The 19,031-nt window shown below is 34.5% G+C and overlaps 1 protein-coding gene across 6 annotated transcripts; it reads left to right on the top strand.

Annotated features, from left to right (window-relative positions):
• Positions 1 to 1,534: 1,534 nt before the first annotated feature.
• LOC124845976 (E3 SUMO-protein ligase SIZ1-like) lies at positions 1,535 to 18,665 on the top strand. Of its 6 annotated transcripts, none has more exons than XM_088093317.1 (18): positions 1,537 to 1,735; positions 1,939 to 2,049; positions 2,452 to 2,532; positions 3,111 to 3,153; positions 4,748 to 4,820; positions 5,158 to 5,317; positions 5,505 to 5,635; positions 6,176 to 6,244; positions 6,805 to 6,892; positions 6,973 to 7,048; positions 7,227 to 7,300; positions 7,481 to 7,588; positions 9,365 to 9,526; positions 9,624 to 9,728; positions 9,811 to 9,891; positions 9,992 to 11,222; positions 17,809 to 17,909; positions 18,021 to 18,665. In XM_088093317.1, the coding sequence occupies exons 2-18, from the start codon at positions 2,026 to 2,028 to the stop codon at positions 18,069 to 18,071; spliced, it is 2,658 nt and encodes an 885-aa protein (XP_087949443.1). In that variant the 5' UTR covers positions 1,537 to 1,735; positions 1,939 to 2,025; the 3' UTR covers positions 18,072 to 18,665. The 6 variants fall into 6 exon arrangements, with proteins under 6 accessions (XP_047179123.1, XP_087949441.1, XP_087949443.1 ...); XM_088093318.1 differs by having other exon boundaries at positions 17,809 to 17,956; positions 18,058 to 18,665; XM_088093319.1 differs by having other exon boundaries at positions 17,809 to 17,956; positions 18,042 to 18,220.
• Positions 18,666 to 19,031: the final 366 nt, after the last annotated feature.

Here is a 19,031-nt window from a genome sequence, read left to right as displayed (position 1 = left end):
TTGTTTAAAATATATGATAATTCAATTTCTTCAAACAAAAATATTATATTTATTTTTAAAGTTTATTAATCCGATACAACATTAAATTCCTTTCATATATATTTATATATCTATTTTATATTAGATTCCTCTTTTTAATGTCCATATTTATATGACATACCTCTTTTTATATCAACTTCAAAATCTGATTCATATGAAAATATAATAAATTACTCATTATCCATCTTGAATTATTTAACTTAATTTTCTGAAATCTGAATAAAGTTAATTATTTAGTTTTGATAAGGTATTGTATTTGTTGAATAAATGTAACTAATTTTTTTCATATTTTTAAACCGTTTGATAAGGGAAACGATTTTCATATTATTTAAGCAGATGCCAATATATAAATTTGATACTTTTGTTTAGTTATTATATTTTTAAAAAGTGATAAGTCTTTAGTAGTTTATAGAAAAAAAGCTTACGTCTTTCTAATTAAAACGTAGGGACTACAGATAAATTATAAAATTTTAAAGGAATTAAACAAATAAACATATTTATCATTTTTTCAAGAACACTATTTTATGTATTTTTTTTAAATGCATGAGTTAGGCTTTGGATTCAAGAGGAGGTGGATAAAAAAACAAAAAAAAAACGTAAAAAGTTGAATTGTCTGTATTGAGAAAAAAATGAAAAAAAAAATTATGTTGATTTGATTGATATGTAATAAAATAACTTTTTGTATATTAATACATTTAAAAGTAATTTGATATAATTTCTTTAAAATATAAATCAGAGTTAAAATAATTTTTTAAGTAAAATATTTTTTCATAAAATTTTAATAAAATAAGTTATATTTCAAAATAAGAATATATAAAAATAAATTAATTTACTTTTTAAAAGTATTGTTCTACTATTTTCTATTTTAATTATATTTTTTTATTATAATATAAAATATAAACGATTTTTTCATTTATTATTTTTATATGTTAATAAAATACCAAATTAGTTTATTTCATTTGTTATTTTAATATTTTTGGTATTTGTATATTAATATTTTTAAAAATTGATACTCTTTATAATTTACGTAATTTAAACCTCGTCATCTATTATAATTTTCACATAGCTGATTAAAAACATAATTGATAGTATTAGGTTTGTTTTAAAAAATGTTATATCTTTATAAGAGCACAATGTATCTTTTTTTGAAGGTTTCCAAACTTTGTTATTTCATGTCATACAGAATACTCCAGTTACTTAAAAGTTATTTTTTATTAATTATAATCTCGTAACCACAAGTTTATTGAAATATTTTATAACTGTTATTTAAAAAAAAACTAAAAGATATTTTGAAAAAACATTTTAATTGAATAAGAAGATATATTGTAAACATTATTTAATCATTATAAAAATGACATTGTAAGTAACAAGTGCAACTATAGTATCCAATAAATAAACATACATATATTACAATTATCACTATGCATATTTTTCTTTTTGAATGTAGATATAAAAATTAGTCTAATGTCACCTTGATGAAACCCTATATAAACTGTAGCAAAGAAGAGGAACCTGAGGAAATACAGAAAAGCAGATTGTGTCCATTGAACTTAGACGCGCTTACTGAAACCTAGCGTACTGAAACCTAACCCGGACGTGTTCCGGTTGAGAAAACAGGATTGCATACGACCCGATAAGTCCGAAGTTTCAAGTGTAGAATTTGTTGTGGTTCTGAAAGAAACTCACATCAACCCAAGTAAGCTTTCAAAACCCTAATCGCTACTCTTTTTCTTCCTTTTTGTTTTATTGTTCTGTGCTAAGATTTCGATTTGTATGTATGATGTGCATTTTAATCTGTGCTCAATTTATCATTATCACTCGCGCTTCTAATCTTTTCAATTTATTATTTAAATTCTACTGGCTGCTTTTTGTTTTGCTTGGTTTACTTAATTCGAGTAGATTGATCACTGCAGGAGTAGCATGTGCTAGCTTCCCGGGTTTTGTTTGTTGATTGCTCTTCGATCCTTGCTGAAGATTCTGTGCAAAATGGATTTGGTAGCTAGTTGCAAGGTATGTTTATATTTAATTTTTGTTTGAAAATCCTTATTTTGGTTTTTCAAAGGTACTATACTAATGCAGAATGCAGTGTTGATTTTGATGGTAATTGACAATTTTAGTTTTGGAATGGCTTCTAAGAAGAACAAGGAACCTTTTTTTTTTTTTTTTTTTAAAATAAGTTTATTTATAGTGCTAGATGTTAGAATTGGAATTTTCTCTAGCAAATATGGTTTGTACCTTATTCATTGAATGTACTTGCAGTGTTTATTTATTTTTATTTCTTTATCATGATCATTGTCAAGTATGTCATGCAGCAAAGTGTTAGTGTTCATTTTTGTCTTGATTTTATGCTGTATAATATTAACCATGAACTATGACGTTGTACATTACTGATCTAGTGACTTTTTCTTGTAGGAAAAATTGCAATATTTTCGTTTGAAAGAGCTCAAAGATGTGCTCACTCAATTGGGACTCTCAAAACAGGGAAAGAAGCAGGTGAGTCCAGGGAAAAAAAATTCTCTGATTACGCATGGTTTTCAATTTTAGGATTTTGCTTTGAATCTTGAGTGCTAATTGGCATCATTGAATGATGTTTATTGGTTTCTTGTTATTTTTTATGACATTTCCTTAGCTCTTTAAATTGTTTTATTTGGGCTGCACAGTTTAGGCTTTTACGTCTTTTTGTGATGAATTCGCTTTTGAAACTCTTAGAAAAGATGTATCTTCAATTTTAGGATTTTGCTTTGAATCTTGAGTGCTAGAGTAGTTGGCATCATTGAATGATGTTCATTTTCTGATTACTTGTTATTTTTTATTATATTTATTTACCCCCTTTTCAAATTTTTTTATTTACGCCGCACATTTTCAACTTGTATGTCTCTTAGTAACGAAGAATATGCGTTTGAAACTCTTTTAAATGATGTATATTGTCAAAGGGGCATAGACTCTCATGTTCTTTGTTTTGGTTTTTAAATTTTAACTTGGGCAATAATATTATTTTTTAATGCTTAACTTAGTACTATTTTTTGGGGTTTTTAGACAATATAATAATATGAATGCTTCATTTTCTATAGGATCTTGTTGATAGGATATTGTCTATTCTTTCAGAGGACCAAGGTATGGCTATTTATGCTCTCTCTATGATGTACACACACGGTGACTCAACCATTTTGTAATGTTTCTGCTTGAATTTGTCAAAGTTTATTTATTTGAATACCTACATGTTAGAGTTATTAACTTAACTCCTTAACATGCAAATGTCTCAGATGTGTTTGTATGTCAATGCTAATATCTTATTGCAGTGATTAATTGTTGTATATATTCAGCGTTTTAATTTTCTTTTATTCAAGTTAGATGTATTGTAAACTTTCCTTCTTAGGGTTTGTTTGGATAAACATCGCTGCAAACACTTATAGGAGAAGAAAACAGAAGGAAAAATGAAATAATCTTCTTTAGAAGTTAAAATTAGCTCATATGTAAGTTAATTTGTAGAATTTTTTCATATTAGTTTCTCCAAAATTTGTCTTTTAGCTTATGCATAAACTAATTTTAGCCTCCTGCGAAACTTACAACTTTTGTCTTTTAGCTTATCCGAATATGCCCTTAGTATGATGAGTTTGGGTTTTCTCATTTCTTTTGGCTATGTGTTTGTACAGAAAAATTCCTTTTATGGCTTGTCATCGTCCTTTTATAGTACACTTTTAAAATTCAGTCTCATCATCAACTATGCTGAAGTCTAGCTCAATATATCGCATTGGTCAACCATAGTTGATAACAATGCCAAATAGAGACTCTATTGTGGAGCGGCTCAGGCATGCTACGAAAGTTGAATGGGCAAAGTTGTGCAAATCCTGGCTGGAGCAAGAACTGTTGGTGTGAGTGACAAGAAATCATTTTAGCCATGAAATAACGTCATTAATGGCTGTATTGGGAGATTCAATTTGGATTTCCCTCAGTCCCTGGAATCAAAATTGGAACTCTACTTTGTCAGTCAGCTGTGTGCACTCTGTTGTGAAGTAGCATCCACTGTTTTTATGAGGGATACCCACCTATATTTGGCAACATTTCCTTGCCAGCTGTGACAGGTGGGCATTCCCAACTTATGCAGCCTCTTCTCTCCATAGTTTCCAATCATACTGAGACATGCAGCAATTTTCTGGAAAACCTGTCATCTTTTCCATCTGACTGTCACCTTTGCTACCTTGCTTTGTTCTGTTCCTCACGGTTCTGTTCTTTTAATTCCTCTATAGCAGAAAGTCTTTCGTCCCACTATCTGCTATAGCAATTTCAGGTCAGCTGCACTGGCTGTTATTTGGAATTTGCAAATATGTCGTCAACAACTACAACACAAGCCATATACCGCTGGGAATGGGTCATATTGGTCAAACTTTATAAAATATACAAATATAAGTTATGAATAAAATGAGCTTTAGGCAATGACGTTTATTTATACCAGATCAAGTTTTTTTTTTTTTTTTTTTTTTTTATCTGATTCAAGGCTTGAATCAGATAAAAAACCAGTAGAACTCAAGTTTTAGAACACTAGTTTAGAGTGGTGGCAATGCAACTTCTATAAAGGCATAGTTTATTGAATTGAATGTATTTTGGAATTTTTATTTTTTACGCATATAATTTTATTTTGTGAAGTTGCCTGACATGCCTCTATCTTTTCCCCTGTAAACTGAGTTCACAGCTTGTTACTTTTTCCCAGTTTCTAAATTGTGGATCAAGAAGAATGCAGTTGGAAAACAACGAGTGGCCAAATTAGTGGAGGACACATATAGGTTAGTGTTAGAGGCAACACTATTGATGATATTTTTTTTATCTAGTTTAGTATGCTTCAGATAAATGTAAAGGCCAACAATTTTTCAGAGAATGTTTGAATACGAAGTTATAAGTGTTTTTGAGAGGTTCTCTACTGAAAAAAGCGTCTATCTTTTAGTAGAGAAACTCTCAAAAACATTTTGAACTTATCCAAATAGAGCTCATGTTTGATCAGTTTGTACTTTACTCATGGTTTGAGGATGTGTTTCTATGTTTATGTTAAGTTGATCGTGAGGGCATATACTATACTCTTGGTTTGTGTTTTTCTTGTGACTTGTGTGTTTTCATTTTGCTCAGAAAATTGCAGGTATCCGGGGCCATTGACCTGTCATCGAAGGGACAGGGCTCTGATAGCAGTAATGTGAAAATTAAAAATGAAATGGAGGATTCCTTTCTATCAGATACTAAGATTCGCTGTCTCTGTGGAAATGTATTGGATACGGACCCATTGGTCAAGGTGTAATATTCTATATATATGTTATCTATCCTGATCATTTTAATATTATATGCCTTTTTACTCGCCCGAATGATTTTATTGGTCATTTCCATCCCAATCCCCCCTCTTTTATATAATTCTTTTATTAACATCTCATATCAATTTAAGTTTGTTAATCGAAACATTTTTTCTTCTCGTCTAATTGCAGTGTGCAGATACAAGATGTCATGTGTCGCAGCACATCAACTGTGTTGTTATTCCAGAGAAACCTACGGATGGAACCCCACATGTTCCTGATAAATTCTACTGTGAAATATGTCGAGTTGATCGGGCAGATCCGTATGTTGTGTTTGTTCTTTTAGTAGACAGGGTGGAATAAATAATAGTTCAGAAGTTTTCTTTTCCCCCATTCAATGCTAAATATTTGTAATCTTTACTTGCATTTTATTTTGTATTATCAAGGGCTTGTGTTATTTCCGTTTTCATCCGATTTGTTGTCTGTGATATCCTGTAGTGATGCAATTGACTGAACTTATGGATGATAACATGTTTCATGGTGGTAACTTCGTCGTTGATGGTTCTTTCACTAGCATATTGATAGTTGTAGAGAGACTCACCTTTTGTATTTCATTCTTCTAACCTAACATTGTCGTGGCTGCTAGTTATGAATAGAAATTCCAATTTCCACTATTAGGCTTCGATTTTTGTTGAACGATGTCATTTTGAGAATATGATTATGATTCTTAGATGAATGCTATGTTTATTGGCTTTTGAAAAACTCTTCCTCTGTGTGAGATACTCCTGTATGCATTTATTATTTGCCATTTTCTTCAGTCCATCACTCAAATTTTTATTTTTATTCTCTTCTTTATATTACAGGTTCTGTGTTTCAGTGACACACCTTTTGTTTCCGGTGAAGTTGACAACAACCAATATTCCCACTGATGGGTAAGGTTGTAATTGGCTTGTGATATTGTGCTACTGGTTTTGTTTGTGTTTGAGCAAAATGAATGTCTTTTTTAGTTATTATATGCCAATAAGAGAATTTGTTGCGTAAGTTACAATTACAATTGCTTGCATGAGTAGTTATCCTTCATTCAGGCTTGACTACTTTCCATTTAATTTAGAAGGTGAGGGTGGAGTTGTGTTATATTTAATTCTTTTCTTCTAATGCAAGTTCATGTGTCTTGTGTATAGCTTTTGGTTTCTTTCCACGCATGTTCTATGTTGGTTGTTTTGTTCTATTCAAAGGGATACCGATATTAGCGCTGTTTCCTATATTTACATTGTGTGAAGTAAAATTGTTTGGGTGTTGAGTTTGCTTTTTTGAGTTGAAAGTTCTCTCAGGACATTAACCTTTCGGAACTAAAGTCCCCTCCTCTGAGTGTTTTATTTTCTTGTCTCATGGTTTTCTTAAGTCAAATCCTTCACAAATTTATTGTTTTTACCATCTTTAATATAACTTTGTGCTTGAATGGTTTAACCATATTTCTATTTGAATTATTCAGAACCAGCCCAGTACAGACTGTGGAAAGAACGTTTCAACTCACTAAAGCAAACAAGGAGTTGGTATCGAAACCAGAATATGATGTTCAGGTTGGTATGATTTAGTGCTTGTAGTTTGATGCGTAACTGGATATCTAGGTATTAATGTATGACAATTCTTTCATATTTAGGCTTGGTGTATGCTTTTGAATGACAAGGTTTCATTCAGGATGCAATGGCCACAATATACAGATTTAAAAGTCAACGGTATGTTTGCTAATCTTAATCTACTCCCTTTTGTTAGTTTCCTTTTGAGACTTTTGTTTCATGCCTTGGGTCTTACTTTAGTCTGCACATTAAATTAAAATATCCAAATTTCTTCGTGGAATTCATGATTATGGTTGAATTATATTTTTGTCATTGAATTTTAACTATATACCTGCAGGTCTTCCTGTTCGTGCAATTAACAGACCCGGTTCACAGGTGCTTGGGCCTAATGGTCGTGACTCTGGTTCAGTTGTGAGTTTCTTGTCTTCTATTGATTGTAACAATTAAGAAATTTATCTTATTTTCTATGCCTGTTTTGAATGTAAAAATTTATGTTTGAGTGCTGGTTTTAGACCAATTTTTTCTTCATTGTTAATTAAATTTTATTCATACTAGTTTAATCAATTTCTTATTTTATTTCTCCTCTGCCAGATCACACCATATTCAAAGGATGGAATTAATAGGATTTCCTTGACAGTGGTGGATGCTCGCATATTCTGTTTAGGGGTTCGAATTATTAAAAGGCTCACCGTGCCAGAGGTGTTGCATTCTAAACTTGCTGAATTTTTAAGTATAGTATTCTGGCTGACTTCTGGTTCCTTCGGTCTATAACTTATTGGAATAGTCAAGATTATTCAATCAAGATTGCTTTCTAAACTTGCTTAATTTTTAAGTATAGTATTCTGGCTTACTTTTTGTTCCTTCAATCCAAGCTTATTAGGAGTTTGATGTTGAATCTCCTTATATGATGTCAGTCAAAAAGTTTGAGGCTGTTTCCTTTGGGTTTATTTCTGAAAAAGAAAAAGGAAATTTAGCAAAACTTGGAATGCTAATGTGATTCTCAGTTTTTGTCAATTTTAAGTTGGGGATTATTGAATTCGGAAACTTGGCAGGGTAGTTTATGTAGTGCTATGGCTTGACATTGCAGCTGTTGCTTATATTGGCATTTAGCACTCATTTTAATTGTGAAAAGGCATGTCTTGTAATTGTCTCTGACGTGAAAATTGTATTTATCAGAGTTCTTATGCTTTCTTAGTTCCATGCTTAGGAGTTATTGGCATACTATTGGTTTTTTTTTTCGTGATGTTTAATATCCTTCCACATATATATCAAAGGCATGTTTGGGTCTCCCGAACTCTTAAAATTATATAGGAATCTTTTTCATTTGGTTTTTTATGTGATTCCCAGTTTTCTGCTTTGTAAATATGGTGAAGAAATATTGCTAACACTTGTTTTGGATTGGCTTCTTTTGGAGATTTTAACATATTGATCTTTTTTCTTTTTTTATTTGGTAGGGTTCTGTTTTGATCAAACTGCATGTCTTTGATAACCAAAAATTGTTTTTTGATGAAGTTTTGGTGTTTCCAAGCAAAGCAGAATGTTTTATGCTGTCAATATTTTATCTATCGTTCATATATGCTTAAGTGTGATCTGAATTGTGTTTGCTCCTCATTCACTAAATGTGGAGAGTGTGCATGGATTTTAGTGGGAGTGACATTACTTTTAATTACAAAAATTTCTCTTATGGAAAGATAAATTCGTATTAGACAAGCAAAGGAAAGCACAAGGAGTTAGATAAGGTATCCTCCAGAACATGTAGAAATACAGGGGATAAGTAAAAGGACATTAGAAGCTATTTTGCTGAAGGAAATGTGCTTTGTTTCCATTTTGTAAAAAAGGCAGTATTTTCATATGCATCCTGTTTAAAATGATTGTTCAAGAAATGGTGAAAATAAAATGACATTTTTTGTATATGTCAATGGGAACAGAACACATTTTCCTAAATCTAAGGGTCCTTAAACTCAGCAACCATCAAGGTACCAGATCTCTGGATTACAGAATCCCAAACCTCAACAGTTACTGAATGTAGAGAATTGAGAATTAGTTAGAGAAGGTAGCTTGGCATAATTAGGAGTCGAAGGGGATGGATTGAGAGTTGTTAGCATTAGGTTAAAGAAAGCAATGTCAAAGTATAGTTATAAGGGGAAACCCTTGGCTATAATTCAATTTTCTATTTGTTCTGCTGTTTTTCAGTCAACCATGAAATCATTTTCCTTTCTCTGTTTCTGTTATGGGTTTCTTTTACTGAGTCGGCTACTCTATTGAAACAACACAGAGAAGTGCTAAGCATCAAAAGCAAAATATCAAACCTTTATTCCTTTGAAAGATAAAATTTAATTCACGAAGGATGTGAGATTTATATCTCTGTTGTGTTGAAATGCCCGTGGCATGTATGCTTAATTTTTGAAGTCTATATATTCATTTAGTACTATTACACATGCATTATTAAATCAATTACTGGTTCTCTGGTTCTAGATTCTAAGCATGATTCCAGAGGAGCCTAATGGTGAGAGTTTTGAAGATGCTCTTGCACGTGTTTGTTGTTGTGTTGGGGGTGGAAATGCAAATGATAACGCTGATAGTGATAGTGATTTGGAAGTGGTTTCAGATACTTTTAGCATCAATCTTCGTTGCCCAGTAAGGCTTTCATGTGTTGGATTATTTTTAGTTACCATGAAGTTTTATGATTCACTTCCTGAAAGTCTTACAAATTGTGTACTTGTTAAATTTATAGATGAGTGGTTCAAGAATGAAGATTGCAGGAAGATTCAAACCTTGTGTTCACATGGGCTGTTTCGATCTTGAAGTTTTTGTTGAATTGAATGAACGATCAAGGAAGGTATGGTTCTAAAAAGTTGAGCTTGCTTTGTCGGACACCTGTTTTTAAAAAATGTTTGATGAAGCATTAATTCTTTCTGCAGTGGCAGTGCCCCATATGCCTTAAAAATTATGCTTTGGAGAATATCATCATTGACCCTTACTTCAATCGCATCACTACTCTGGTATTGTTTTGTCTCCCTTTATCTTTATTTCTCTCTTGATAAAGCATATAATTGAGTTTGTTGACTCGGTAGTTATTACATAACTGGTTTGCTGGCATAGATGAAAAATTGTGGAGAAGAGATTACAGAGGTCGAGGTGAAGCCTGATGGTTTTTGGCGTGTCAAGGTTAAGAATGAAAGTGAACGTCGGGAGTTGGGAACTCTTGCTCATTGGCACCGTCCTGATGGATCCCTCTTTGTCTCTACTGATGAAATCAATAAAATGGAAAATTTAAAGCTCAAACAGGAAGGTGTTTCAGATGGTCATATTGGTTTAAAACTTAGGAAGAATAGTAACGGTGTTTGGGAAGTCAGCAAACCTGAGAATACAAACACCTCTTCTGGTAATAATAGATTGAATGAGGATCTTGAAAATATTGAACATGTTATTATTCCAATGAGCAGCAGTGACACTGGAAGTGGCCGGGATGAAGATGATCCAAGTGTAAATCAGGGTGGTGGTGGGCATATTGATTATTCTACTACCAATGGTGTTGAGATTGATTCTGTGTTTAACAGTAATATTGATTCAGCATATGGATATTCTGTTCATAATGCTTCTGCTCCAATTGGTGATGCAGAAGTTATTGTTATTAGTGATTCAGAAGAAGACAACGATGTATTGATGTCTCCAACCCCTATAACTGGGTACACGAATAATCAAACTAGTGCTGCAGTTGATGTTTACTCGGTGCTAGAGCCTGGAATTCTTGATTCATATACGGAAGATCCCAATCCTGGTGGAAATGCAAGTTTAGGAGTTTTTAATAGTCATCCCAGTGAAGATGATTTTGGGATGTCCTCCCTCTGGCCATTGCAATCTGGAACTCCAGCAGTCCCAGGATTCCAATTATTTAGTTCTGAAGTGGAGGACGTGTCAGATACATTGGTTGGTTTGCAGAGTGGTAACATCAATTGCTCATCGTCACTGAATGGTTATATGTTGGCCCCGGATACTGCTTTGGGATCTAGCACTCTTATGCCAGATTCCTCGGTGGCTCGACCTGATGATGATTTAAATGGTGGCTTGGTTGACAATCCACTGGCATTTCCCAGAGAAGATCCCTCCCTTCAGATTTTTCTCCCTACAAAACCAGCAGAATCATCCATTCAGCATGAATTGAGTGATCATGCGGACATATCAAATGGTGTCTTCACGGAGGATTGGATCACTCTTAGTCTTGGAGGTGGTGCTAGTGGCCGTAATGGTGATGCTTCCACTGCAACTGGATTGAATTCCAGACCGCAAATAGCATCTGGAGAAGGTGCCTCAAATTCCTTGACAGATACCGGTTCGTTACTCTTGGCCTAAAGCTTTCGTCACTACTTTTTTCTAATTTTTTAGAGGATCTCAATTGTCAATTTGAGTACTGATTTTAGCTAGGGATATCATTTTGTGCGCTTTCATATGTTTGGACTCAGAAGTTTTAGTTACACAGAAACACATGTGGAGGTTAATATCATCCATATCTTCAAGTGGGCAAACAACCATTTACTTATTCTTGACAATGATATTGTCGTGTATTATATCAATATATGAACTTGCTTAGTCATCGCAAAATACCTAAGAATTTGAGTATTTCCCTTTTCTTAATAAATGAGGCCTTTTCGGAGAACCTTCTTAATATATTTTAGGATGTGAATCACTGCATCTGAATGTTCTTGACTAGGAGAATTAATAAATTGACTTACTATGCTCACTGAAAGGTGATGTTGGAACGAATCAAAGTGAGGGAATTTAGATTACCAACTAACCATATGTATCTCCTAGGATTGGTTCTCCTTGGTTAGATACAAGTTTGACACTGGATCCATTTGTGTCCACAAACTTAGTAAACATCATTGTTTCTTTTAAAATGCCGAGAGCATATTTTCTGACATGAACAATCCATCTTTGCATTATGCCACCTCTTTGTCAAGGAAAAACCTAAGGTGTCCAAGCTTTTTTTTCTTGAAATTTTGATCAATATATTGTTTTAGTTGTACAATACACTCTTTATCACTGCATGTTATAACAATGTTTTACTTTTACATATATATATTGAAATAGATACACTACACATTATGTGTGTAATTGGTATAAAGGGAACACTCCCATGGGATGAAAACTAGGTTTGAGTGAGGTGTGAATAGTGGATTTAATAACACTACATAGTTGAGCATCAATCTTTACCCGTTGTTCATGATTTATCTAGAAAGAAAGTAACTTTGCCTCTGAGTGGGCCAAACATGATCTCCCACTAGGAGGGGGATATGAATGGGTAGATCTCAATGTTTGAGGGTATTTGTTAGGGGCTGGAAAGTATATGAGAGGAGGTATATGGGAGAGAGAGAATGGGACCGAACGTTAGACAAGGGGGAGTGAGTTGGCCGAACGGTAGACGAGAGGGAGCGACCAGGCCGAACGGTAGAAGGCAGGGAGCGAGTTGACCGAATGGTAGACGAGGGGGAGCGACCAGGCCGAATGGTAGACAAGGGGGAGCGACCAGGCTGAACGGTTGGAAGCAGCAAGGAAGCATCCTAACTGCCACAGCGGTTATGATTGGCGGGAAATATTTACTAATTATAGTAAATAAAGTCATATCCTAGGGTAATATTGTTAATTACAGTAATTAGAGAGCAGTATCTTAGGGAAATATTGTTAATTACGGTAATTAGAACAGTATTCCAGGAAATATTGTTAATTACAGTAATTAGAGCAGTATCTTAGGGAAATATTGTTAATTACGGTAATTAGAACAATATTCCAGGAAATATTGTTAATTATGGTAATTAAAGCAGTATCCTAGGGAATTATTCAATATAACTTAATTACAATAATTAGAGGTATATCCTAGGGAAATAATAATTATAAATAAAGCCCTGACGCTATGGTTTAGGGCATGCTTTGATTTGTGAGTTTTGTAAGAGAGGTTATGTTCTCAGGTGACTCACGGAGATTATGCTCCCAGTTATTGTTTGTTTCCTTTGATTCAGTTATTCTTATTAATAAAAGAGGTTTATTCATCCAATTTCTTTTATCTATTTATCTCTGAGAGTGCGTGAGAGGTTGTTCTGGTTACGTTTCCTACTCGGATATGTAACAGTATTTTTCTAAATATAAGTGGTCATCTTTTCTCAAGTTGTACCGCAATAATATTTATATGTTCGAGGAGCATGTCTCTGATGACATAGTTTCGTTTGATCAAGTGAGTGTCAGTGATAATGTTTGTCATGGCCGAGAGGGTTACCGACATGACTTTATCTAATGTGGCTCCTACCCAACTTCACTCCAATGTTTGAGCTTTCCTCGAGGATTTTAGGGCTATTAGTATCCTCCTTAACATAGATCCCACCCCTCAAGTATTCCTTCATTTTTATAGTACTCTGTCCTAGGAATGGTTAGCTGGTTGTCTTTAGTTCGGCAAGCAGGATCTTGTTTACTAAACTCTTTCTCTTTATCCTTTAAGACCTATAAAACCGGTTTCTTTGAGTGGTAGTAAATCCTTCTGGTTGAGAATACTTTTACACCGACAGAAAACCTAAATTTCCTTTTTACTAGATACGAGACCCCTGAGGTATCTCAAATGGTTGAGAGATTCCATGCCAGAAGAGGATAGGAAGACGTTGGGATGGTTGGTTGAATTACCTCGCTGACTTCCTACTCGACAAATTGTGAAAATCTTCCTTTCCCCGCATTCCTTTGCCAGCATGTTGGGTATGTTCTTTTTCTTTGTGAAGTTATGGCCGATGTTTTATCTAATCTGAATGTTTCTGTGTTAGCAGGAATCATGACGCTAGCTAAAGCTAAGATTGGAACGAAGAATGTCTTCTTTGACATGAAAAAGATTGCTATTGAGAACAAGAAAAAAGATGGTAGTCGGGGTACTGAAAAAGGTCCAATAGTAGAAACATATCCACCCTGGCTACAACAAGGAGGCAAGGGGATAAAGAGCAACAGGTCGACTAACCCTTGGGAGTATGTTGGGACTTCTTGGTTTGACCATAAAGACTATGGAAGTCTTGTGGTGGACGACATAGATATGTAGAAAAACATAAGCATATCCTTATCTGAGGAAGAGGCGCGTTTGGTTGGTGACAACTCTCCAAATTCGCTGATGAATGCACTCTCCTAAAAAAGGAGATAGAGGATGAGGAAAAAATCAAGATGGACAATGTGTTGGCCAAGCTGAAGAATCAGATGATGGCTATGAAAATCAAGAAGGAAGAATGGGAGAACAATCGATCAGAAATCAACAAGAGGCTAAACTCTTGGAAAAATCGTTGCCTAGAGGCCGAGGGCAAATTAGAAAAGGCCAAGAAGATGATTATTGAAGGGAAGCAAGCTCGGGAGAGTGTGGTTGAGGAGTTGCTGGAAACCCAAAAGTTAGTGGTATCTAAACATGAAGAAGGCTTTAAGAAAGCACTTCGCCAAGTAGCGCTCCTCTACAACATAGATGCTGGTGACAAACGCTTTGATGTGAACAAAAATGTTAATAAAAAAACCTTGGTTCAACTAGTCAATATGTCTGTCTTAGATGCCAGTGAGGATGATGCTAAAGATGTTGAGGAAGTTGTCGGCATCAAAGGAACTCCCTCTAACTTGAGTTTGTCTCCCAAACCTGTTGCTATCGCTGAAGAAGTTAATGTTGAAACCATAGAGTAGCTATGTTTTTTCTTACTTTTTGTTTTTAAGGACCAAAATGTATGGTAAGCATGTATGTAATCATTTGCCTAGTTGTGGCTTATCAATAAAGTTCATCTTTGTCATGGAATTCAATCATTAGCCTATATGGATCTCAGTACGACATTTGATTGATGCGGATGTGCAATAGAGCTGGTGAGGTGCTTAATGCCGAGTGTTAAGTAGTGGACTTTAAGACTAACTCAACCCCACAAAACCGCTTTAAGACTAACTCAACCCCACAAAACCGGCTTGTAAGGTTTGCACCCACTTATATATACTATGAATTGGCCTTATCTCTAGTCGATGTGGGACTTCCAACACACCCCTCTCATGCCGAGGTATATACATCTCGAGCGTGAGACTAGACATTAATGGGTGGTCCGATAGCGGCCCGATAGCGGGTGGGACAATATGCCCAACAAACAACAAATATCTCTAGGATAGGCTCTAACCTGGCTCGGATATCATGTTAAGAAGTGGACTTTAAGCCTAACTCAACCCCACAAAACCGACTTGTAAGTGAGGTTTGCATCCACTTATCTCTAGTTGATGTGGGACTTCCAACACCAAGGTTGGTATAGAATTCTGCCAAATCTTTGTCAATGAACTACCTTCTATTATCAGTTATGATGGTGTGTGGAACCCTATATCGGCACACTATGTTTTTCCACACAAACTTGTACACTTAATTGGCCGTGATGGTTGCTATCGATTCTGCCTCAATCCACCTAGTAAAGTAATAAGTGCCGACCAAAAGGAACTTTGCTTGACCCTTTCGTGGAGCAAAGAATCCGATAATGTCCATCCCTTCACAAAAGGCCATGGGGAGAAGATGTGATGCAACTCCTCTTACTTGATATGTACCAAGTTGCCATTTTTTTTTTGCAAGGTAGACACTTTTTCACATACTTAGCACAATCATTGGCCATGGTAGGTTAGAAATAACCAACTCGTAGTACTTGAGTTGCCATGGTTCTTACCCTCGAGTGATATCCACAAATTCCCTCATGTAATTCTCTAATGATCTTCTTGGCTTGTGTGAGAGTAACACACTTCAACAATGGCTGCTATATCCCTCTTAAAAAGCTATTTGCCAATTAGTGTGTATCTAGCTGCCTTTCTCTGCCATGCTTTTTCTTCACTCTCAAGAAATTCATGTGTTCGTAAGTATTTTATGATGGGAGTCATCCATGTCTGTTCAACCTCTATCGCCATAGACCAATCAAGCAATTCTCGAGGTCACCTACCGCTGACAACCTGGTAATGTTTCAATCAAGCCTCTTCATCTCTTTGTTTTCAGCCTAGGATTCTCTTCCCTCGATGCATCTATCTCCTTAGCACTACTCTTCTTGAACTCAACAAAGTCCTTTTGCGTTGCCATCAGCATGGTCATCTCACTAAGGGATTTCCAACTTCTCTTGCTCATGTCATCTTACTTCTCGCAGACACCATATAGTTTCTTCTTCACAAACGAGCCCCATAGTGGGTGTCAAATGTTGTTGTAGGACCAAAAGCACATTGGGAACTAGAAGCTCCTCTTGTCTTCTATCTTCACTCTTCAAGCTCCTAGCTGAGGTGTATCCAGATCTAGGCTTCGTCTTAAGCTAAAAGAGGGTGTACCTACAAAAAATACTTTGATGCTCAAGTCAAGGGTGTGTGTCAAGACGATCACAAATGTTGTAATAATGAATATGTAATTAATTATCTAATGAACTTTTGCTATTTATATTTGGTTTATGGGCCCTTATCTGGGCCTAGACCACATGGATAATTATCATAATTAACATGCATAATGATTTGATAATATGTTTTTGCTCTCAACCTTTACTAATTCATGGTTAATCCTTACTGTTACAATGTGATGAGGCCGATGTGATCCCAATCATCGCAGGTAATTCATGGCTGCCCGAGACGATCTTGGGTAGGTATGGGCCGAGACCATTTCGGTCATATGAAAAGAAAAATGATTCTTGGTCATGATGGGCCAAGATGATATCAAGGAAGCTTGAGATAACCTCAGTTATATAGGTTGAGATGGTCTCGGATACATATAATACAATTTATTTATTTTTAGAAGAAATGAATCAATATAATTAAAGGGGGAGATTTGATATCCTCTAATGATAATTGACGGGAATAAAAAGAAAATGTTTTTAATAGTACATATATAATCTAGATATTCTTATATAGGATTGACCCTTTATTTCTATAATTATAACATTGTTACAAATAAAGGATGAGAGTGTAATTAGGGTGATTATTATTAATAAAATAATTTATTTACTTAGTTCAAGTTGGTATTGAAGTCTATTCTATTCTGGCAAAGTTTGTTGAAACTATTGTACCAGCTATTATAAAGCTATATACATATCCAGTCACATGTTAGAGATGTCTAATGCTTGACGTGATAGGGTCCATCGATTATAGATATGGTTAATTACATTACATAAAGGAGTGGAAATCCCATCTTACAAGTGATAGGTTGAGTTACGTCTAAATCTACTTTCTAAGAGAGTTGTTATAAGGAATAGGGAAATTCTTAAAATAGCATGTCCCTTCTCGAAGACAATTCTTATGTTGTTCCTATGTTATGCGGCTTTTAACTCTTTCTGTTAATGAACAGTTGACCATCCATTTGTTAGGTTTTTTGAGAAGGAAATACTCTGAATTGTTTTGCAGATATCAGTAAGATTTTTTGTTAGCTCAATTTCAAGTTATTCTTGAGGCTGAGGGATGATTGGAAATATGTATATTTCATTTTCGTTTCATGAAGCATCTGTTGTTACTTCTGATGTTAAATGTTAGAAAGCTTGAATTTGTTTGTTGAAACTTCAGACAGATGCGTTGTTTCTAATTCTTTAGACATATAATAAATTGACCCAATAAATTTGATAGAGATCTCTCCTTAAAAGTGTCCCCTCACGTGAATAATTTATATTCTTCGGGCTAAAAAAATTAATGGTTGCTTAGTGAGCCTTGAAAACGTGGAGAAGATAACTTCTAACTTCTTGACACAAAATGTCAGCCGTGATTGTACATTTTGCTGGTTTGTCTCCTTTCTCATGTTAAAATCTATTATTTTGTCTGCAACTGTAGACATTTTGCTAGATTGATTTGATTTGACCAATATTCTAGTTCTAACTCAGTGATTCTTATATGCAATGCTCTATTTTTCTCCTCCAATTATTGACTTACCACGCCTTCTTGTGCAGCTCCTTTACACCTTGGTATCAATGATGTTAGATCTGACAAGGCGAATGGGAAAAGATCTGATTCAGACAGCCCTTTCTCTTTTCCTCGCCAAAAACGTTCAGTAAGGCCCCGCCCGTATCTTTCTATTGCTTCAGATTCCGAGTAGAGGTATTAGAACCTTGGGTCTCTATTAACTCTAGACGTCCTTCTTAACCCCACATTTTGTATTTAGAAACTGAAGAAAGTTGAGCAGCATTTTTGGTCCTCAGGAAATGGAAGATGATGTGGTGAGGCACCTCTGGTATTATTTTTCCATTGGTGGTGAAGGTGTAGGCTGCAAAGTTTCTCAATTTTTTATGCTTGATATTCAAGTTGTCCATATGACATAATGAAAAGGTCAGGGGCATGCTTTTATTCCCCAGTTTTCAGCCAGGAACTGATGATACTGGTATATAGTGCTGTAAAGATTATTGTATCTGCAATTTTGTTTCTGCTGAGAGTAATTAATCTGTAAATGTTAAGCCAGCAGATTTAATAGTAAAACCAAAAGTAGTTTAATCTTATTCACACCCAGGTAGTCACCCAATTTTGTAAAATATGATTGCCAATATTTGTAATATATTTAGGCAGTAAAGTTACCTCCTGGATTGTATATCCTGGAGAGGATAAACATTTTTCCTGTCTGCATCTGCACGGCTGGAGTAAAATAGTTGAATATGATCTTCAATATAGCGGAATTTTTTTGCCCTGTTTGGGAACAGGGGAAGAAAACAAGAATCGTGTTATATAATTCTCGTTTATTTTAATTGATGTTCTAGTTTACTCAATATTTCCAAACAGTTGATGTCTAAAGAAGGAAGTACTTTATTTGTCTAAATTATACTTTGTTCTATATTATTTTCTTGCACCATTGTGCTACTGTGTTTCTCATCTTGAAAATTTAGATGTTAAATTACTTAGAAGAAAGTTGTTATAATTGTTTTAAAAATAGATCTTTTACATTTTTCATGAATATTGTGTGGAAATATATACTATTAGGAAAAATGAAATACTCCTGTCATTTTTTTCAAGGAAGGATTAAAGGAAGAGTTAAACGAAGAGTTAAAAGAGGTTTAGTTGAAGTGTGAAGTAAGCTTCTTGTTGACTGTCCAACATATTAAACTACTGGAGTTTAGGGTTGACGTACTTATTAAACTATTATATTTTATAACAATTTAATTTATCTTAAAACCTTAGAACTTCT

This window comes from Vigna umbellata, chromosome 6, assembly GCF_029865625.1.
Source record: "Vigna umbellata cultivar VRB3 chromosome 6, Vumbellata_1.0, whole genome shotgun sequence".
NCBI lineage: Eukaryota > Viridiplantae > Streptophyta > Magnoliopsida > Fabales > Fabaceae > Vigna > Vigna umbellata.
This window is presented reverse-complemented; position numbering and strand designations above follow the sequence as displayed.